Genomic DNA, 23,197 nt, shown 5'->3' on the forward strand with positions numbered 1-23,197 from the left:
ATTGGCCGCGGGCTACAGGAAAAAAACAGAGGGTGCATTGGTCACTGGATAGCAGTTAGAACAAGGTACCCTTATTAATTATTCCCCCCACCACCCCACCAAAGCACCACTACCACAGAGCCAGCTGAGTTCAGCGAACACAACAGAGACCTTCCTGATATCGATGGCTCAACAATATACCACACAGCACCAGCTTATTAGGGCAGATCCTCTCCAAAAAACATTAAATTGCTAGAACAGAAAAACCAGAACATTCAACAACTCTCTGACTTTTCAGTTACAACTTTAAAATGTACTATTTTTTGTGGAAGTTACTGTAATCCTCGGAGAGCTAAGCATGACTTCCTAGTGCCACAAGGATGAATGTGCCTGATTCTGCTGTTGCTGTTAGGGTGGACTGCCCAGTATTAATTCCAAGACAGCAGGATATCCATTAGCCTAAAGAACCGCAGTCTATACAGATCAGTACGTGTTTCTCTTTAAAAAAACAAGTGTGTACTGGCAACTTGACCACAAATATCCCAGCTATGTCGGCGGTGGTATATTCAAATGTAGTGGTAGGTTTCCAGCAATCTCAAGGGCTGAATCAATGTTACATACAAGGAAACTAACGTGAACTAACTGGCACTTGCTATATAATTGTCAGTCTCACACTGGGCTGGATTTTTTACAGGGCGCTGTGTTCCCCATACCACCCAGCCCCAGACTTAAAATGTCCATCTGCAGCCCGCCCATCAAAAAGCTGGCTGGCCTGCTGTCATTTTACAGGGGCATTAACTGGCTCAGGGCGGGGATGCTGCCACCACCTCGGGAGGCAGTCCCACCTTGGGTCACAGCAGAGGCCACTGCTGGGACTACAACTGATCCCCAAAGAAGAATAGGTTATGGAGATCGGAATGATGGTAAATCCGAGGTATTGGCAGGGCATGGCTAACAGGCCTCAGTGAGCGGTGTGAGGAGAGTCAGGTTTGAGAGGCTGGGGTGCGGGTCAAACAGGGGATAGGACCTTAGGGATGTGCCTCCGAACATACATGGGACCCCACAAGGGGCTATCTTCCACCCTTTGCCCAGCACCAGCCCTTCCAGTAAAAGCTGTCGGGCTACCAGCTTGGTGCGGGCCTCTCCCTCCCAAGGGTAAAGCAGCGGCGAGAGCAGGATGAGGCAGTTAAATGGCCATTAATTGGCCGCTTAAGGGCCTCAATAGGCCCAAGGGAGGGTGGGCCACCCAACGGCTCCACCTTGCACTAATCCCGCCCCCCACAGCCCCTGTAAAATGGATGACAGGTCAGGGCGGGTGGGAAGGCCACACGCTGCAACTTAAGAGCACCCCATGCCTTCAGACAAGCCAGCAGGGGAGGATTAAATCTAGCCTATTGTTGTACAACACACACTTCCCGGTGTCTCATTGACAATTTGTGTGCAACAGCAATTCTGCACTAAGGTATTGAAAGGTGACTGAGGTTTTTATAGCATCTGTACATCATGCTCAGAGTCAGGTTCGAGATAAACAATGGGACAGGTCATGTCTGAAGCCAACTTCACACCAGCACTGAAACTCCACCATTCACTGCCAGTAGAGTATAAAATTCTATGATGGAAAGAAATTGCTGCAGGAGTTTCTCAGGGTAGTGTCCTAGGCCTAACCATCTTGAACTTCATCAATGATCTTCCCTCCATCATAAGATCAGGAGTGGGGTTGTTCGCTGATGATTGCACAATGTTCAGCACCATTTGCGATTCTGATACTGAAGCAGTCCATGCCCACATGCAGTAAGGCCTGGACAACATTCCAGCTTGGGCTGATAAGTGGCAAGTAACAAAAGTGCCAGGCAATGACCATCTCCAACAAGAGAGAATCTAACCATCGGCCCCTGACATTCAGTGGCATTACCATCACTGAATCCCCCACTATCAACAACCTGGGCGGTTACCATCGACCAGAAACTGAACTATACCGAGTATATAAATATTGTGGCTACAAGAGTTGGCTAGGAATTCATTTGCGAGTAACTCACCTCTTGAATGCCTACAGCCTGTCCACCATCTGCAAGGCACAAGTCACGTGTGTGATGGAATACTCTCCACTTGCCTGGATGTGTGCAGCTCCAACAATTCTCAAGAATCCCAACATCATCCAGGAAAAAGCAGCCTGCTTGATTGGCACCCCATCCATTATCTTTAACATTCACTCCCTCCACCACCAGTGCACAGTGACAGCAGCATGTACCATATATAAAATGCGCTGAATCAACTCAAGGTTCCTTCAACAGCACCTTCCAAACCCATGACCTCTACCACCTAGAAGGACAAGGGCAGAAGGCACATGGGAACACCGCCACCTTTTCAGTTCCCTTTCAAGTCACACACCCTCCATCCTGACTTAGAACTACATCGCTGCTCCTTCACTATCGTTAGGTCAAAATCCTGGAACATCCTCCCTAACAGCACTGTGGGTGTGCTTATACCAAATGGACTGCAATGGTTCAAAAAGGCAGTTCACCATCTTCTCAAAGTCAATAAATGCTGGCCTTGCCAGCGATGCTCACATCCCTTGTCTAAATGTAAAAAACTGTACAGAAATGCTGCTGATTAGCAATTCACATGGAAAAGGGCATATAATGAAAGGAGTGTGCGAAGAAGCCAGTTTCAAATCGCTAAGTTAAGAATAGGTTGTATTTATTAAAAATCCTCATTCACTGCACACAGACTGTTCCGGCTTACCGGGTGAACTTTGTTCTTACTCTTATATTATTCCTGCAATGCCGTAAAATCACAGAATCCCACAAAAACTCATAAAATCCTCACTTAACCATCTTTGTTTCCAATGGAAACAGGGTCAGTATCGAAAGACTCTACTTGGAGCCATAGTTCCTTTATTCCTGGCATCATCCTGATGAATGGACGCTGTACACTCTCTACAGCTTTAATGCCCTTTTATAATGGGTGCCCAAAATGGTACACAATAATGCAAATGTGGCCTTACCAATATTTTGTACAAATGCAATCTCTTTTTACTCTTGTTCACATTTCTAAACAACAACTTGCAATCTTACTTCAGCTTTAACATAGAAATAGGTGCCAAGGAACTCCACAGAGATATAAGAAGAAAAAAAAAATACTGCGACCTTTTGAGAGCTTTATCTATCTGCTTTCACAAAATTGCACGTTTGAACCTATGGGCTGAATTTTAATGTGCAGGATCTTGTGGGTTGGGGAGTGGCGGTGGAGGTGTGGTGGGGGGAGGTGGGGCAATGGTGTTAAAGCCAGGGAAACTGACAGTGTGTCAGGAAACCGGCTCCAACTCTGTCATCCATGAGAAACCCCCTTAGGAGAGGCAGGTTGTCAGGTTCAAGCAGTTAAGTGCTCAATTACAGTGAGGTTAACAAGACTGTTACAGTTTGACTGTGTTCCCACAGATTTCCCTGACAGCGTGGACCTTTTCAGTGAAAACAGGGCAAGAGCATAGTGGCAACTGAGGGGGCTGAAGACAGGATAAGAAAAGGTGCCAATGAGTACTAAAACTTCACGGCTGCTTTCTTGCCTGATTGCGCGAAAGACTTTGGTCACAGCGCTTGTGCTGAGAGGTTGTTTTACACACTTGGTGGTTTGCAGGTCTCATCTCCATTTTGTTGATCCGATCCATCCGTTCACCATGGATGCACATTATGTCGCTTTGGATATCAGACGAGAACCAAGATGACCAGAACCAGCAAGAGCAGCAGCACAAAGAGCAACCAGCAGGGGGAGCAGCACCAGCAGGGGGAACAGCACCAGCAGGGGGAGCAGCAGCACCAGCAGGGGGGGCTGCACCAGCAGAGGGGGCTGCACCAGCAAGGGGAGCAGCAGCACCAGCAGGGGGTGCAACACCAGCAGGGGGGGCAGCACCAGGAGCGGCAGCACCAGCAAGGGGTGCAACACCAGCAGGGGGGGCAGCACCAGCAGGGGGGGCAGCACCAGCAGGGGGGGCAGCAGCACCAGCAGGGGGGGCAGCAGCACCAGCAGGGGGGGCAGCTGCACCAGCAGGGGGGGCAGCAGCACCAGCAGGGGGGGCAGCAGCACCAGCAGGGGGGGCAGCAGCACCAGCAGGGGGGGCAGCAGCACCAGCAGGGGGGGCAGCAGCACCAGCAGGGGGGGCAGCAGCACCAGCAGGGGGGGCAGCACCAGCAGGGGGAGCAGCAACAGCAGGGGGGGCAGCAGCACCAGCAGGGGGGGCAGCAGCACCAGCAGGGGGGGCAGCAGCACCAGCAGGGGGGGCAGAGCCAGCAGGGGGGGCAGCAGCACCAGCAGGGGGAGCAGCAGCACCAGCAGGGGGAGCAGCAGCACCAGCAGGGGGAGCAGCAGCACCAGCAGGGGGAGCAGCACCAGCAGAGGGGGCAGCACCAGCAGAGGGGGCAGCACCAGCAGCGGGGGCAGCACCAGCAGCGGGGGCAGCACCAGCAGCGGGGGCAGCACCAGCAGCGGGGGCAGCACCAACAGAGGGGGCAGCACCAGCAGGAGGAGCAGCAATGGGAGCAGCAGTATTAGCAACAGCCTACTGCTCACAGGCCTGCAGCTCCACCAGAGAGAGGGGATCGACAGAGATATACAGAAGGTCCTGTACAGACAGAGGATAAACTTCCTCAACATTTCATAACTCGCGTCTGAGGAGGTTCACAGTCTTGCACCAGATGTTTGGCAGACATTTGCAGCCTTTACCTGTTGCCAACTGGACCTGGCTACCAGTCGCTATCAAGGTTGCCATCACTCTCAATGTTTTTGCCTCTGGATCCTTTCAGGAAACATTTGCAGGATCTCACAATTGGCAGGTGGCTGATGCCTTGTTTGCTAGGGTCAGCAACTAGGTCAACCAATGATGCTATCAGAATGAGCGGGCAATCAGATTTGCATCTCTAGCTGGTTTCCCACAAGTTGAAAGGTGTCATCAACTGCACACGTGGTAATTACAGCACCGCACCCCCAGATCACCCTGGAATATTCACCAACCACACGAGTGTCCACTCCATTATTGTACAGCTTGTGTACAACTGCAAAATGCTCTTTACGCAGCTGCGCATGGGATCTCCAGGCCACTTTCACAATGCTTTTATCCTGCGGCAGTCTACCCCTCCCTAATCTCTTCACACCTTGAAGCAGATTTACCATCTAGCTGCTCGAAGAAAAGGGTTACTCAAGTAAAATGTGGCTGATGATACCCATGAGGAACCCAATCAATGAGGCCCAGGAGCCATCCAATGTAAAGCCATATGACAACCAGATATGTAACTGAGTGAGCCTTCAGAATGCTGAAGGTACGATTCAGATGTCTGGACAGATTTGGAGCCCTCCTTCAGTATGCACCAGGCAGGGTCTCCAGAATGGTCATGGAGTGCTACATTCTGCACAATATTTCACAGCAGTGAGGTTTGGACCTGCAGGAGGCACAAGGCACAGGGCCTCTTCAAACAATTCCGAGTAGAAGATGCAACATGACACAGCCAAGGCAACAGCGCTCCCTGCAGCCCGGGATGCCCTCATTATTGTGAGGTTCATTTAGGTCTCACCAGTTCGCCCATCTGACAATCACATGCAAAAGCCACTTTCCACCACCCACGCCCCCCCAACACTGCCCCCACCCCAGACATTTCCCCCAACACAGAGCAGTCCTTCAAACAAACAAGCAGCACAGCTCCCCCGTTCCCGGTGTCAATTCTTGTCTTACCATTCCTCATAAAGGCAACTTTCCAGGAAGCAAAAGCGGGTATCACTGGAAAATGGTGAGAAGAAATACTATTTATGTGGCTCAAAAATAAACCAGAAACTTAACAATCTAACATTGTGCAACACAACCTTGTGCACACCCCTGTGCAACTACAAATCTTTACTCTCCTTCATAACTACCCCTGTAGTTTCAGCAGAGAGAGGCAGGCTGCTCAGGTCCTGGCTCTGACCGCCGAGATGCTCTTGGCTGACGTCCTCTGGGTTTTGGAACCCAAGAGGGCCCCACCAAAGACTGTCCCACGTGCACTTGTGCAGGGTCCGGCTTGGTCACCACAACACAAGGCAGCATGTGGGGCACTAACTGAGCTGGAGGGGGGTGACAATGGGTGAAAAGTCAAAACGCTTTGAGCCATGTTCCCATTTCCATATCCCCTTCCACCATTCTCCCTCTCATGGCCCAGCCACACTTACCTTGCAGCAATGAGCTGGAGAACACTTTGCAGCAGATCTGTGGAGGGATGAATGGCCAAGACTAGGGCACCATCTGTCCTATTTAAGGTGGCATTCAGAGTGTGCCAGCCATTGATGAGGCCCTGCATGCATTCGTTTGATTGCTGCACCTGATGCTGCTAATGCAGGCCACTCTTTCCATGGACAAAGACATCATGGCAAAGGCCTGTGACAGCCTGCCACTCCTACTTGAGACAGAACCCGCCAACCTCTCTATAATCATGTACAGTGAGGCTGCAATACCTGCCAGTATATCACACATTCTCTGCTGCCACTCCAGAAACATCCTCTTCAGTGACAGACCCCGAGGTATAGAACCTGCATCCACCTGAGCAGAGTTTGGAGCGTCCTGTGACCTCCCAAGCAGACTCTGTATGATCTACTCTTGCTCACTTGTAACCTGTGAGTCACCAAGTTAGAACCCAGCTATCAATCTTACTGGACCCTCCGCAGTGTGAATACCTGAGCAGATGCATGGTTTGCATGAGCCCCGTGATGGTGCACCCTCAGAGTGAGTGACCTCCTCTGAAGAGCCCTCCTGCGGGATGCTTGAAGGCCCTGTGGAACATTAAAGACGTGAATTAGAAACGTCGAGGTGAGAATGTTTTAAGTAATCATTATGGGCATGATCATATTTCACTTGCTGCTGACATCATGTCAATATGAATGACTGTTGAATGCCATGTGGCTGATATTTAATTCTGTCACCAGGCAGCTGGGAGGCCCTCATTCAGCCCAAGCCATTCATGCCAGCTTTTATGCTCATTGGAGACTCCTCACATACTTCCTCATCTAACTCTATCATTGTAAGCCTCTATTCCCTTCTCCCTCATATTCTTGTGTAGCTTCCCCTTAAATACATTGATTCTATTTGCTTCAACCACTCACTGTAGCAGTGAGGTCCATATTCTCACCACTCTTTGGGTAAAAAAGTTCTTTCTGAATTCCCCATTCGATTTCTTGACTATCCTGTATTGATGGCCTATAGTCATGCTCTTCCTCACAAGAGGAAACATTCTCTCTGTACCCATTATATGAAAACCTCTCATAATTTTAAAGTCACCCCTCAGTGTTCTTTCTTCAAGAACAATGCGACCCAGCCTGTCAATGCTTTCCTAATGTGTATATCCACGTTTGTCATATCATCCCTGTAAATCTTCTCTGCAGCCTCTCCAGTCCCTCTGAACCCTTTGTATGATATGGCAACCAGAACTGCATGCAGTATTCTAAGTGTGGTCTAACCAAAATTCAGCACAAGTTTAGCATAACTTCCCAACTTTTCAATTCTATTCCTCTAGTTGGGGCGGGGATCTTGTAGGCACAGTGGGTGCTTCCCTGCTTCTGAGCCAAATACTCTGGGTTCGCATCCCATTCCACAGCTTGATAGCCATAGGTGATGTGTTAATAGGGCAGCCAAAGAGGTTGGTTATCAACTGCAAATCCTTCCTTAGCCCAAATGGTAAGAGTGGAAGAGATTCCTGGTCAGCCATGATGGATGTGAAGTGGCATCCCTCAAGCTATTGACTCTGGCTTCAGGCTAGCAACCTGTTGAAGGAAAAAATAAACAATGGTTTGCCTCATGCCCCTTTAGGGAAGGAGGGGGAGAGTCAGAGAGAGAGAGACAGACAGACAGGGAGAGGGAGAGAGACTGAGATAAACTGCATTGCCATTGTCTACTTTCTCCATTAGCTCCTCAAAAATTTCAATAAGGTTGGTCAGGCAAGATTTTCCCTTTTGAAATCCATGCTGATTATTCATTTATTATATTATTATATTTTTATGATTATTATATTTTTAATTTCTCAATGTTTAACAGAATCAGTTGGCTAGATGGCTAGAGTGTGATGCAGAACAACAGTAGTTCTTGGGGACTGCCTCCTTGCCTTTACCCAAAGGGATATTATGCCATAAGTCATGATTAGCAACCCTCGGACCATGAGGATGTTACCTGGAGAGAGAGAGATGTTCTTCTATTCTCCCCTTGAGCAGGGATTCCATTATTTATCACACCACTGATTTAAGCTGACTGGGCTATAATTCCCTGGCTATGTTCTGTCCCTCTCCTTAAATAAAGGAATTACATTAACCATCCATCAGTCTTCTAGCACTGCACCTTTTCTAATAAATTGTAAAGTGTGTGGTGTGACACCTCTGCTACCTCTTCCCTAGATTATTTTAAAATACATGGATGAAATCCATCTAGACCAGGGGCTTTATCCTCTGACTGCAACATCAAGGAGCCCTAGCAAAATTGGAGTCAATGGAAATCAGGGGGGAAACTCTCCACTGGTTGGAGTCATACCCAGCACAAAGGAAGATGGTTGTGGTTGTTGGAGGTCAGTCATCTCAGCTCCAGGACAAACCTGCAGGAATTCTTCAAGGTAGTGTCCTAGGCCCAACCATCTTCAGCTGCTTCATCAATGACCTTCCCTCCATCGTAAGGTCAGAAATGGAGATGTTCACTGATGATTGCACAATGTTCAGCACCATTCGCGACTCCTCAGATACTGAAGCAGTCCATGTCCAAATGCAGCAAGACCTGGACAATATCCAGGCTTGGGCTGACAAGTGGCAAGTAACAATCGCGCCACACAAGTGGCGGTCAATGACCATCTCCAACAAGAGAGAATCTAACCATCGCCCCTTGACGTTCAATGGCATTACCATCACTGAATCCCCCACTATCAACATCCTGGGGTAACCATTGATCAGAAACTGAATTGACTAACCATATAAATACTGTGGCTACAAGAGCAGGTCAGAGGCTAGGAATCCTGTGGCGGGTCACTCATCTCCTGACTCCCCAAAGCCTGTCCACCATCTACAAGGCACAAGGAGTGTGATGGAATACTCTCCACTTGCCTGGATGAGTGCAGCTCCAACAACACTCAAGAAGCTTGACACAATCCAGGACAAAGCAGCCTGCTTGATTGGTATCCCATCCACAAACATTCACTCCTTCCACCACCGACGCACAGTAGCAGCAGTGTGTACCATCTACAGGATGCACTGCAGGCATTCACCAAGGCTCCTTAGACAGCACCTTCCAAACCCACGACCACTACCATCTAGAAGGGCAAGGGCAGCAGATAGATGGGAACACCACCACCTGGAAGTTCCCCTCCAAGTCACTCACCATCCTGACTTGGGAATATATTGCTGTTCCTTCACTGTCACTGGGTCAAAATCCTGGAACTCCCTCCCTAACAGCACTGTGGATGTACCTACACCACATGGACTGCAGCGGTTCAAGAAGGCAGCTCACCACCATCTTCTCAAGGGCAATTAGGGATGGGCAATAAATGCTGGCCCAGCCAGCAAAGCCCACATCCCCTGAATGAATTTTTAAAAATTCAATATGCCCTTTTTTTATTTTAGATGCACTTATTTCATTGTTCTTTTTTTATTCGTTCATGGGATGTGGGCAACACTGGCTAGACCAGCATTTATTGCCCATCCCGCATTGCCGTTGCTCAGAGAGCATTTAAGAGTCAACCACATTACTGTGGATCTGGAGTCACATGTAGGCCAGACCAGGTAAGGACAGCAGATCTCCTTCCCTAAAGGACATTAAGAGATTCTCTCCCTCATTCAATGTCATGTCTACCTGTTCTATCTCCCTGGTAAATACTGAAGCAGATTAATTATTTAATATTTCTTCAATCTCTCCATTGTTACCTGTGGTATTATCCTGTCCATTCCTTAATGGTCTTATTTCCGTCACAGTTATCCTTTTTTTATTGATGTGCCTGTAAAATATTTTGGTATTTTGTTTTATGTTCCTTGATAACTTAATTTCATAGCTTATCTTTGCCTTCCTAATTGCTTTTTAACTTCTCTCCTAATCTCTTTGTGTTCTCTCTTATCGGGCACTCCTCTGCTGTGTATATAATGTATACCTCTTTCCTAACCCTTAACTGCTCCCTTACATCTTTAGGGAAAAAATAGAATATGACAGCAAACGAGCCAGAAATATAAAAACAGATTGCAAGAGCTTTTATAAGTACAGTGAAGTCCTGCTGTCCATAGGGTTTACATTCCAGCGAAACCGTGAAGGAGGAACATGCTTTTGAATGGGACTCGATCAGAAAGGTTCCAGCATGGATAGAGGATAGGTGAATGGATAGAAAATAGAGTGAGCATAAACGGGGCTTTTTCAAATTGGTAGGCAGTGAATAGGGGAGTAGCACAAAGGTCAATGCTGGGTCCTCAGCTATTTGCAATCCATATTAATGACTCAGATGAAGAGACAGACATTACGTTTGCTGATGATACCAAGCTAGGTGGAAAGGTAAGCTGTGGGGAGGACACAGAGAGGCTGCTAAGAGATATAGGCAGGTTAAGTGAGTAGGCAACAAGATGGCGAATGGAGAATAATATAGGGAAGTATGAAGTTACTCACTTTGGTCGTAAGAATAAAGAAGCAGAATTTTTTTAAAAGGTGCGGAACATGATGTTCAAAGAGACTTCTGTGTGCTCATACAAGGGACACAAAGTTAGCATGCAGGTGCAGCAAGCAGTTAGGAATCTAAATGGCATGCTGGCGATTATTGCAAGGGAATTGGAGCACAAGAATAAAGAGGTCTTGCTACAGTTGTACAGGGTTTTGGTTAGATGTCATCTGGAGTATTGTGTACACCTTTGGTCTCCACATTTAAGAAAGCACATACTTGCATTCAAGGCGGTACAGCGAAGGTTCACTAAATTGGTATCTGGGATGAGAGGGTTGTCCTATGATGAGAGGCTAAGTAAATTGGGCTTATATTCTCTGGAGTTCAGAAAAATGAGAGGCAATCTCACTGAAACCTACAAAATTCTGGAGGGGTTTGATAAGGTGAACACTGATAGGTTGTTTCTGCTGGTCAGGGAATTTAGCACATGGGGTACAAGTCCCAGGCCCAATCGTTTAGGCCTGAGATGAGGTGAAATAACTTCACTCAAATGTTGTGAATCTTTGGAATTCTCTGCCCCAGAGGGTTGTGGACGCTCCAAGGTTGAATACATTTAAGGCTGAGATAGACAGATTTTTGGTCTCTCAGGGAATTAAGGGATATGGGGAGCAGGCAGGAAAATGGAGTTGAAGCCCAAGATCAGCCACAATCATATTAAATGGTGAAGCGGGCTCAGTGGGCCATGTGGTCTCCTCCTGTTCCTATTTATTGTGTTCTTGTGTTATTTACCTATGGAGTCTCACTAGCGTTTAGTTTGTTTTGGCATCAAGATATATATATTTAATAGCATTGGCCATTAAGACCCAGTGACTTATCCACCAAGTCCCATTCACCCACCTCCCTTTTGCTCCTATTAACCTGTCCAGTACAAGCCAAAGGATACAAACCAGAGATTAAAACTGTTGAGGTACTGTTCTTCAACCCTGTTGCAAGATTTCAAACATAATTCTATCTCTGTCACTGGTTTGAATATGGATGCCATTTCTGGCCCCTTTCCCTTTCTTTCTGAACATTTTTCTGCCACTCCATATTATCCTTCACCCTGGCACGAGTAAGCAAACACGTTTGAAACTCCACAGTTTTGCTCGGGTCCAGCACTACGTGTTTATTTTAACTCAGGAGATCCCAGCACCTGAGGTCTCCTTCTACCAGGATGATTAGGCAAATAAGTAATGGAATTTCCAGATACCTGATCTCAATTCCACATGTAATCCATCAAGTTTAGTGTTCAAACGGCCACTTTCCAAAGGAAATAAAATTGGTCACTGAAAACATCTCCTGAGTAGGAAATGATTTTTGTTTGAATTGTGTGTGGGGAAGTACTTAGTAATGAAAATACTCCCGTTTGGCTTTCCTTCTTCATCTTACATAATGGCTGCTTAACCTCACACCGTTCACAATTTAATTCCGGAAGGGGAGAAGTGGTATCCTGACAATTATGAACCATACATTATAGGTGAGTCATCATCCCCAAGTACAAGACAATGCACTGTATTGCTGTGCACTACACTGCTTTATCACAATCACAAGGCAGTCAGGCATATTATTCAAAATTTCATAAGTGCACAAGTGAGCTTAAAATATTTAAAACATTCATAATATTTAAAATATTAAAAAATTAAAAATGTCTGTTCAACACTGACTAGACTAAGCCCTTCTCTACAGAAAATAAACTATTACAATGCCACTGGTAACTGCTTTTACAAAGGGCATTCAACACAGTCTGAAGACCATGTACAGCAGTGAATAACAGGCTTTACAAATTCTTCCAAACAAATCCCTGATAACAACTGTACACACAACAGAGTTTGTTTAAGAAATAAACATGGGCGAAGCTAATGATGGGATATAACACAGACAAATATTTTAATTTTGACACGCTGGGGTGTCCACTTTCCAATGCAGATTAGCCAAGGACGGGATGACGGGTAAACAGGGCTGGAATACAACTGGCAGAGATTTGAATGAGACCATGGTTACAGAGGGTGGAGGATGAGCGAGTAAGACAGCAATGGAGTTTCAAGGTGACAAAAGCATAGCTGAGGGTTTCAGAAGTACATAGGCTAAGGCAGGCGATGTTATGGAGACGGAAGTAGGCGGTCTTTGTTTTATATGGAGAGCATATGGGGATGGAAATCTATCTCAGAGTTAAATAGGACTCCAAGTCACTAAAAACCTGGTTCAATCTGAGACAGTGACTGGTGAGCGGGATGGAATCCATGATGGGGAGATGGAGTTTATGGCGTGGGACCAATGACGATGGTTAGTCTCTCCAATCTTTAACTGGTGAAAACTGGATATTGGGCAAGCAGTCTGACAACACAAGGTAGCGTCTAATTAATACAGGTGGAGTCATGAGATCATGGCAGTGAGTCATCTGTGATGGACAGCCAGCTTTTTACAAGCCGAAAGCAAACTTAGTTTGGAAGCAATAGGACTTTTGGACCTATAAAAAAATTAAATGGAGTTACTTCCCCACCCCATCTCGAATTCAATAATTAGCTAAAAGACTTATAAATACAATTACATTTAAAGGAACGTACAGTTCTCAGAAATATTACCTGACTCCATACATTCAAATTTATAACATTCAATGCTAGGGAATTTAATGAAACTTCACAGATAATATATTACCAGGCCCTCTATATAGTTAAACTGATTAAAACACCTTGAGAATTCAATGAATTGAACTGCTAAAATATTCTTATCTGCATTGGATGTATGATATTATGCTACTTGCCATGACCTCCCCTAAAGAATTAAAGCATGTAGCTTCTGATACTTTTAAAACACAATTGGCAATAATTACTGACCAGAACCATGATAACCAAAAATCAGAGAGTTCTTAGTAAAGCAAAGCTGCACTCTGTGTATATGATATAAACATACACACATAGCCTCACACACACACACAAATGCATACAGAGCAACATAGATCACATTAAGATGAGTGGATGTTTGTGTTTTACATCACAAAGAGGGAGATTATGCCATAAAAACAAAATGCCTCACTCCAATGCAAGGTGAGATACTGCACTGCACTGTTTCTCACCCTCCAGCAGAATAGGAATTGATGTCACTTTGTAGCGTAAGGTAATTCTCACTTCAGAATCAATGTACACCAATAAATCCATGCAAAATTTAATGTTAACGTATTTGAAACCACCACTTTAAAATAAATGGTCCAAAAGCCTGTCATGAGTGAAGGTTAAGGCTAAATATTGCAGTAGAAATAGTAAATACCAGCACTGCCATAACCACCATGGAAAATTCAAATAACATGGTTCACCCAGATTATTTTTAACTCATGTTCTTGAATTCCACCAAGTTACCTCACACACTCGGAAGCCCTTTAGTTTGTTATTATCTCTTGGTGTGTTGCCTCATTGGAGGTTGCAAACTGATGAATTCATGAGTCAATTTAGGCACCCGTTTTGGAATTGATGTTCTCAAACTTTCAAACACTAAATTTATGCTTACATAGGAACATAGAAACTGGAGTAGGTCACCAGCTCCTCACAATATTTCCAGCAGTCAAAGAAATGATGGCTAATCTGTCCTTCAACTCCATTCACCCACATTTGTCCCTATCCCTTGAATCCCTTACCTAACAAAAATCTATCCGTTCCATTTGACCCAAAATCCATCATCAAGTTTCCGATTTCTACTACCCTTTATGTAAAAAAGGTGCTTTCTGATTTCACATTCTAATTTTAAGATTTAGTGCACTCTTGTTCTAGATTTCCCCACCAGAGAAAATCATCTTTACTTTGTTTCTACCCTATCCAATCTGGTATAACCATTTTAAACACTTTGTTCAGATCACCCTCGACCTTCTGACCTCAAGGGAATACATACCAAGTTTATGAAACAGTCCTCATAACTTAACCCAAAGTTTAAGCCCTAGTATCATCCTGGTGAACCTGCACAGTACCCAAAGGCCAATATATCTTTCTTGTAGTTTGATGGTCAAAACTTAATGTTTGGTAATACTGTTCACCAGTTGAGGCCTGTCCAAGGCTCTGTGCAACTGGAGCATCGCTTCCTCACTGTTGTATTCAAACCCTTTTGAAATAAAGGCAAACATAGACTGTTAGATTCATTTTGTAGTTGCGCCCTAGCTTTTAGTGGTTTATATACATGGGCACCTAAATCTCCTTGCTTCTGCTACAGCTTCTGGTCCCTCAACATTAAGAAAATATTCTGATTCATGTTTCTCAGATCCAAAGTGAAGACATCACAGTTCCCCACATTAACCTGAATCTGTCATAGTTTTGCCCACTCATCTAATCTGTCTATGTTCCTTTATAAGTTCCTGCTCCCGTCCATAACTTAACTGTACCTCCTAGCATATATGATGAAAAGCTGAGACCCCAGTGCAGATACCTTGGGGAACACCACTTGTCGCATTCTGCCAGTCAAAGAATGAGCCCATAAGAGTAGGGATAAAGTGTTCATTCTCTGACTGGCAGAATGCGACAAGTGGTGTTCCCCAGGGTATCTGTACTGGGGCCTCAGCTTTTCATCATATATGCTAGGAGGCACAGTTAAGCTATTGCTTTCCAATATTCTTCCAAGATCACTTCTTAGGGATTGCCCTTCCTGGTTCGCAAGCCCAGACGTTTCCATCAGGGGGGCTGGTTGACTCAGTTGGCTGGACAGCTGGTGTGGGTCAGAATGGTGCCAACAGCATGGGGCTCAATCCCTGTTCCGGCTGGGGTGCATTTGGGACCTGCCTCCTTGCCCTGCCCATGGTGGAGATCACAGCGCTGTGGGTTGGACCTCCCTTCAAGCAGAGAACTCAAGAAGATTATAAATATAAAAAAAGGAATTTTATTTGTATCACTTTTTTATATATCATTACAGTACTTGGGCATGGGATTCTTAGCAACAATGCATTCCATGCTGCACTGACCAGGCAGGTTTTCCTTTTTGATTTGCTGACATTACCTTGAAGCGCCACTTGTTTAAATACAGCAAAAAGAAAAATCTGTCTCTTCTTTGACCCATTTTTTCCCTCCCCTTTTACACCTTGGTCTTTTCCCCAAGTATATCACAAGGCAAAGGGACAGGCAACCTGGTCTAAAGCCTTTTCCACCTCATCTCCATAACCAGCTGTTAGGAAATTCATGAAAGTAAGCCAGAGTGATTCTCTTAACGTTCTCTCCCTCATTAACAAAGTGAAAAATCTTAGTTAGACATCACTCTACAATGTACCAGCTGAGGTGTAAAAGTTAGTTTTGGCAAAAATTGGAGGCTTGAAGTACAAGTACTATTTGGTGGCACAACACCATCATTGCTTCTTCTCAAGCAGAAGCATCTAACCATTTACCACCCTTTTCTCGTCACATTGCAAGCTTAATTATACAAAGCTGTTGCTGTTACGCCCACAGCATGCTTTGGATAAGGGACAGTCAGCGGTGAGGCAATTATTACAGCTGGTATAAGTGAAAATACCATAAATCGTCCATAAAATATTCAGCAAATGACAGAATATCACAACATTTTCACTGCAATATTTCAGGCAGGACAAATTAAGATACTTTTAAGTACTGAAAATGCCAGGCAGATGGTACTTTTAATTTATATACTTTAGTTTAGATAATATGTCTTGCAGCTTGCATGTCTGTCGCATTCCAGTTGTCACATTTCAAAATGTCGAAATTTATGTTAAAGAAAAATTCCATTTTGTTGCCTTCCAACCCAAATCCAGAAATTTATAAGCGACTGCCAATGTAGATTTCCATCACAAACAAATGACCTGGGCATTTACAGTAATTAAGACTTTGGAGATTTGAAAAGGACAGCTCAGTTTAAAAACAAAACTACTGCGGATGCTGGAAATCCAAAACAAAAACAGAATTACCTGGAAAATCTCAGCAGGTCTGGCAGCATCGGCGGAGAAGAAAAGATTCTTTTCGTCGAATCTTATCTTCTCCACCGATGCTGCCAGACCTGCTGAGTTTTTCCAGGTAATTCTGTTTTTGTTTCAGCTCAGTTTAAACATTGCTCCATTTTAGCAGCAATACAACTGCATTTAGAGTGCACCATTCACGTGGAAATCAATCCCAAGAAGCTTCACAGAAGGGGAACATTTGTTGCATAAAACCCATAGATACCTGAATGCTTGGTTGAAAAGATGTGTTTTAGAATTGGAGGGAGAAGTAACAAGGCAGAGGATTACGGAGGGAGTTGTGGAAAGTAGGGCCGAGGTGGCTGAAGGAATTCCAATGAATAGAGGAGCAGCAGCTCAGGATGTGGCGGGGGAAAGCTGTGAGGGGGGTGCACAGGAAGCTGCAATATAGGGAAGGCAGGCATGAAGGAGATGAGGCCACGGAGAGATCGGAAAATGAGGACATGTATTTTGAATTTTATGCATCGAGGACAGGGAGCCAATGGAGGTCTGCAAGGATGAAATGATGAGTGAGCACACTTTACTTCGGGACAACACATAGGCAGCAGTTTCAGATGAATTGGGATTTGTGTACAGCAAAACCTGGGAGGAGAGCCCAGCATAATGCATCGCCCGTTACTTTATAATTTTCCTGTTCAAAAAGTGTGTCATTTGACTTTCCATGTATAACTCGCAGGAAATCCACTAATCTATGTAATTACGTGTTTTGCGATTGGTGCAATCTGTGTGGCAATAAAACTGTGGGGCATGAGGTACGCTAACACTTTCTTGTAAATGTGAAATTCAGGCCAATCCAAACTTTCACTCACATGGGCCCCTTTTCCTTTCTGCTGCATTCCCAGAGCTACAATATTTCTGCTGGGCTTCTGGTCCTCATGTTCCACAATTCTAACCAAGAAATCTCAGTGGCCCACAGCACCAGCTGCTCGCACATAAACACAAACTCAGCAATAGTCAAACAGACATGACCTCAAGCTTGTATCTGAAAGGATAAATTAGATTTAGAGGGGAGGGGGGGAAAAAAATGTATGTGAGAGAGAGAGAGAGGAAGTAACATTAAATATGGCTGACAAAAATAGAGAGAATAGAACAAAAGAAAATATGCCGGGGAAAAGGAAATTAACAATTAAGTTTGAGAGGGAGAAAAGGTGAACATGTGAAAATGTGACTGGGTACAGAAAGAGACAACGAGAGGAACAAAGACACAAAGTGAGAAAAAGAAAATTATGGAAAAGGAGAGAAGAAAAATAACTATCAAAAACCAGATTCCAGTGAATGGGGAGGGGGGAGGAGAGGGGAGAGGAGGGGAAGGGGGGAGAGGGGAGGGGGGGGGATGCACGGGGGGCAGACGGGGGACGCACGAGGTGGGGGGGTGACAGGGGACGCACGGGGTGGGGGGGGAGGCAGGGGACGCACGGGGTGGGGGGGGAGACGGGGACGCACGGGGTGGGGGGGGAGACGGGGATGCACGGGGTGGCGGGGGGAGACGGGGACGCACGGGGTGGGGGGGGAGACGGGGACGCACGGGGTGGGGGGGGGAGACGGGGGACGCACGGGGTGGGGGGGGAGACGGGGGACGCACGGGGGGGAGACGGGGGACGCACGGGGGGGGGGGAGATGGGGGACGCACGGGGGGGAGACGGGGGAGTGCACGGGGGGGGAGAGGGAGGTGCACGGGAGGGGGAGAGGGAGGTGCACGGTGGGGGGAGAGGGAGGTGCACGGTGGGGGGGGAGGGAGGTGTCGGGGGGGGGAGGGGGGATGCACGGGGGGGAGAGGGGGATGCACGGGGGGGGGAGGGGGATGCACGGGGGGGGGAGGGGGGTGCACGGGGGAAGAGGGGGTGCACGGGGGAAGAGGGGGTGCACGGGGGGAGAGGGGGTGCACAGGGGGAGAGGGGGTGCACGGGGGGGAGAGGGGGATGCACGGGGGGGGGAGGGGGGTGCACGGGGGAAGAGGGGGTGCACGGGGGGAGAGGGGGTGCACAGGGGGAGAGGGGGTGCACGGGGGGAGAGGGGGTTGCAGCGGGGAGGGGGGTTGCAGGGGGAGGGGGGGTTGCAGGGGGGAGAGGGTGCAGGGGATGTAGAGTGGGGGGGGATGGAGAGTGGGGGGATGGAGTGGGAGGGGTGGAGAGTGGGGGGGGCTGGAGAGTGGGGGGGGTGGGAGAATGGGGGGGATGGAGAGTGGGGGGGGGGATGGAGAGTGGGGGGGGATGGAAAGTGGGGGGGATGGGAGAGTGGGGGGAATGGGAGAGTGGGGGGGGTGGGAGAGTGGGGGGGGGTGGGAGAGTGGGGGGGATGGAGAGTGGGGGGGATGGAGAGTGGGGGGGATGGGAGAGTGGGGGTGGTGGGAGAGTGGTGGGGGGGGTGGGAGAGTGGTGGGGGGGGTGGGAGAGTGGTGGGGGGGGTGGGAGAGTGGTGGGGGGGGTGGGAGAGTGGTGGGGGGGGTGGGAGAGTGGGGGGGAAATGGGAGAGTGGGGGGGGTGGGAGAGTGGTGGGGGTGGTGGGAGAGTGGTGGGGGGGGTGGGAGAGTGGTGGGGGGGGTGGGAGAGTGGTGGGGGGGGTGGGAGAGTGGGGGGGGGGTGGGAGAGTGGGGGGGGGGATGGAGAGTGGGGGAGGGGATGGAGAGTGTGGGGAATGGGAGAGTGGGGGGGGTGGGAGAGTGGGGGGGGTGGGAGAGTGGGGGGATGGGAGAGTGGGGGGGGGTGGGAGAGTGGGGGGGGATGGGAGAGTGGGGGGGGGATGGAGAGTGGGGGAGGGGATGGAGAGTGGGGGGAATGGGAGTGGGGGGGGGGTGGGAGAGTGGGGGGGGTGGGAGAGTGGGGGGGGGTGGGAGAGTGGGGGGGGGGTGGGAGAGTGGGGGGGGGTGGGAGAGTGGGGGGGGGTGGGAGAGTGGGGAGGGGATGGAGAGTGGGGGGAATGGGAGAGTGGGGGGGGTGGGAGAGTGGGGGGGGTGGGAGAGTGGGGGGGGTGGGAGAGTGGGGGGGGTGTGAGAGTGGGGGGGATGGGAGAGTGGGGGGGGGATGGAGAGTGTGGGGAATGGGAGAGTGGGGGGGGTGGGAGAGTGGGGGGGATGGGGAGAGTGGGGGGGGGTGGGAGAGTGGGGGGGGGATGGGAGAGTGGGGGGGGGATGGAGAGTGGGGGAGGGGATGGAGACTGGGGGGAATGGGAGAGTGGGGGGGGTGGGAGCGTGGGGGGGGGGGGTGGGAGAGTGGGGGGGGGTGGGAGAGTGGGGGGGGTGGGAGAGTGGGGGGGGGTGGGAGAGTGGGGGGGGGTGGGAGAGTGGGAGGGGATGGAGAGTGGGGGGGGTGGGAGAGTGGGGGGGGGGTGGGAGAGTGGGGAGGGGATGGAGAGTGGGGGGAATGGGAGAGTGGGGGGGTGGGAGAGTGGGGGGGGTGGGAGAGTGGGGGGGGGTGGGAGAGTGGGGGGGGGTGGGAGAGTGGGGGGGATGGGAGAGTGGGGGGGGGATGGAGAGTGGGGGAGGGGATGGAGAGTGGGGGGAATGGGAGAGTGGGGGGGGTGGGAGAGTGGGGGGGATGGGAGAGTGGGGGGGGATGGAGAGTGGGGGGGGTGGGAGAGTGGGGGGGGGTGGGAGAGTGGGGGGGATGGGAGAGTGGGGGGGGATGGAGAGTGGGGGAGGGGATGGAGAGTGTGGGGAATGGGAGAGTGGGGGGGTGGGAGAGTGGGGGGGATGGGAGAGTGGGGGGGGGTGGGAGAGTGGGGGGGGGGTGGGAGATGTGGGAGGGGATGGAGAGTGGGGAGGGGATGGAGAGTGGGGAGGGGATGGAGAGTGGGGGGAATGGGAGAGTGGGGGGGGGATGGGAGAGTGGGGGGGGTGGGAGAGTGGGGGGGGTGGGAGAGTGGGGGGGGGGATGGAGAGTGGGGGGGGGATGGAGAGTGGGGGGGGATGGAGAGTGGGGGGGGGTGGGAGAGTGGGGGGGGGGGGAGAGTGGGGGGGGGGGAGAGTGGGGGGGGGGGGGGGTTGGGGGGTGGAGGGTTTGGGTTAATGCTGGCTGCAGGCTTTAGGACCCAGCTGGGGAGCTGCGATCTGCGGCTGTATCGATCTTTACCAGTGTTATTCTTGGTGGAACTCACAGGTTTGAGTGAAGTTGTGCAGTGATGGCGGGGTTAGGGTGAATTAGCCGGTTGTGTGTCCGGGGAGGGCTTCAGCAGGAGCTGCTCCCACTGTCCCAGCCCCGAGTCTCACAGACCCCCCCCCCCCCCAATAAACAACAACAGAAACTTGTTAAACTTTTCCCCAGCGGAGCAGCTGAGCCTCTCTCTCCTTCCTTTACCTGTACTCAGATTGTCGTTGATTTTCAGAGGAACCCGCAGGATGTAAACTAGAAAAAGCATCAGGAAAAACCACAGCGTCCACAAGTAGGTCCAGGACCAGACGATGCAGGATTTGAGTTGCTCCAGGAGGCTGCTGCTCACTTCAGCCATTTCCAGCTGCTGCTGTCAGCTCCAACTCACAGTGTATTCTGGGATCAGTCCAGCCTCCAGCCCAATGACTCAAACCCTGGAACAGCAACGCTGCAAAAGAAGGGCATGTAGACAGAGGGAGAACCCAGCAAAATAATGCAACTGCACCCATAGACTGCAAAGAGAGCAAGAGTGCAGAGAGAGAGAGAGAATTCAGGAAAATAGTGCCACTGCACTCAGACTGCAAAGATGCAGAGAGAATTCAGGATAATACTGCAACTGCACTCATAGACTACAAAGGTTCAGAGAGAGACAATTCAGGAAAATAGTGCCACTGCACTCAGACTGCAAAGGTGCAGAGAGAGAGAGAGAATTCAGGATAATATTGCAACTGCACTCATAGACTGTAAAGGTGCAGGGAGAGAGAATTCAGGATAATAGTGCAGCTGCACTCATAGACTGCAAAGGTTCAGGGAGAGAGAATTCAGGATAATAGTGCAACTGCACTCATAGACTGTAAAGGTGGAGGGAGAGAGATACAATTCAGGAAAATAGTGCAGCTGCACTCAGACTGCAAAGGTTCAGGGAGAGAGAATTCAGGATAATAGTGCAACTGCACTCATAGACTGTAAAGGTTCAGGGAGAGAGAATTCAGGATAATAGTGCCACTGCACTCAGACTGCAAAGGTGCAGAGAGAGAGAGAGAGAATTCAGGATAATAGTGCAACTGCACTCATAGACTGCAAAGGTTCAGGGAGAGAGAATTCAGGATAATAGTGCAACTGCACTCAGACTGCAAAGGTTCAGGGAGAGAGAATTCAGGATAATAGTGCAACTGCACTCAGACTGCAAAGGTTCAGGGAGAGAGAATTCAGGATAATAGTGCAACTGCACTCAGACTGCAAAGGTTCAGGGAGAGAGAATTCAGGGAAATAGTGCAGCTGCACTCAGACTGTAAAGGTACAGGGAGAGATACAATTCAGGATAATAGTGCAACTGCACTCATAGACTGTAAAGGTTCAGGGAGAGAGAATTCAGGATAATAGTGCCACTGCACTCAGACTGCAAAGGTGCAGAGAGAGAGAGAGAATTCAGGATAATAGTGCAACTGCACTCATAGACTGCAAAGGTTCAGGGAGAGAGAATTCAGGATAATAGTGCAACTGCACTCAGACTGCAAAGGTTCAGGGAGAGAGAATTCAGGATAATAGTGCAACTGCACTCAGACTGCAAAGGTTCAGGGAGAGAGAATTCAGGATAATAGTGCAACTGCACTCAGACTGCAAAGGTTCAGGGAGAGAGAATTCAGGGAAATAGTGCAGCTGCACTCAGACTGTAAAGGTACAGGGAGAGATACAATTCAGGAAAATAGTGCAACTGCACTCAGACTGCAAAGGTTCAGGGAGAGAGAATTCAGGATAACAGTGCAGCTGCACTCATAGACTGTAAAGGTTCAGGGAGAGAGAATTCAGGATAATAGTGCCATTGCACTCAGACTGCAAAGGTGCAGATAGAGAGAGATAATTCAGGATAATAGTGCAACTGCACTCAGACTGCAAAGGTGCAGAGAGAGACACAATTCAGGAAAATAGTGCAGCTGCACTCAGACAGCAAAGGTTCAGGGAGAGAGAATTCAGGAAAATGGTGCAGCTGCACTCAGACTGCAAAGGTTCAGGGAGAGAGAATTCAGGATAATAGTGCAACTGCACTCATAGACTGCAAAGGTTCAGGGAGAGAGAATTCAGGATAATAGTGCAACTGCACTCAGACTGTAAAGGTGCAGGGAGAGATACAATTACAGGAAAATAGTGCAACTGCGCCCATAGACTGTAAAGGTGCAGTGAGAGAGAATTCAGGAAAATAGTGCAACTGCAAAGGTGCAGAGGACCCAGGGAAGTGGTGAATTTAAACCCATAGAGAGCTGTCCCCAAAAACAGCAAAAGGGCATCGGGGAAGCAGGAAAACAATACACCAAATGCACCCATAGACTGTTATAGAATCTAGGGAATTCTGGAAGATCAAACACCATGCATTTACTACATGCAGGGCATTGTTAGCTTTTAGTCCTATTAATTTCCCCCATGCCTTTTCTAATACTTATTTTTTAAATTCTCTACTGCATTAGACCCTTGGTTCCTGCAATTTCCAGTACATTCCTTGAGTCTTCTACTTTGGAGACAGACACAAGATATTTGTTTAATAT

General features: G+C 48.7%; 1 protein-coding gene across 10 annotated transcripts in view; it reads right to left on the reverse strand.

Annotated features, from left to right (window-relative positions):
- The window catches only part of LOC144696580 (suppressor of tumorigenicity 7 protein homolog), a 203,600-nt gene extending 182,449 nt beyond the window's left edge, over window positions 1-21,151 (reverse strand). For 3 of the 10 annotated variants that reach the window (XM_078568026.1, XM_078568030.1, XM_078568025.1), the window contains exon 1: window positions 20,865-21,142. In XM_078568026.1, coding sequence (XP_078424152.1) covers window positions 20,865-21,015 — 151 coding nt within the window. In that variant the 5' untranslated portion in view covers window positions 21,016-21,142. Of the gene's footprint in view, window positions 1-20,864 lie in introns of all 10 variants that reach the window. The other 7 variants (XM_078568037.1, XM_078568040.1, XM_078568038.1 and 4 more) reach the window with 7 other exon arrangements.
- Window positions 21,152-23,197: the final 2,046 nt, after the last annotated feature.

This window comes from Cetorhinus maximus, chromosome 22 (genome assembly GCF_964194155.1).
Source record: "Cetorhinus maximus chromosome 22, sCetMax3.hap1.1, whole genome shotgun sequence".
NCBI classification, from domain to species: domain Eukaryota; kingdom Metazoa; phylum Chordata; class Chondrichthyes; order Lamniformes; family Cetorhinidae; genus Cetorhinus; species Cetorhinus maximus.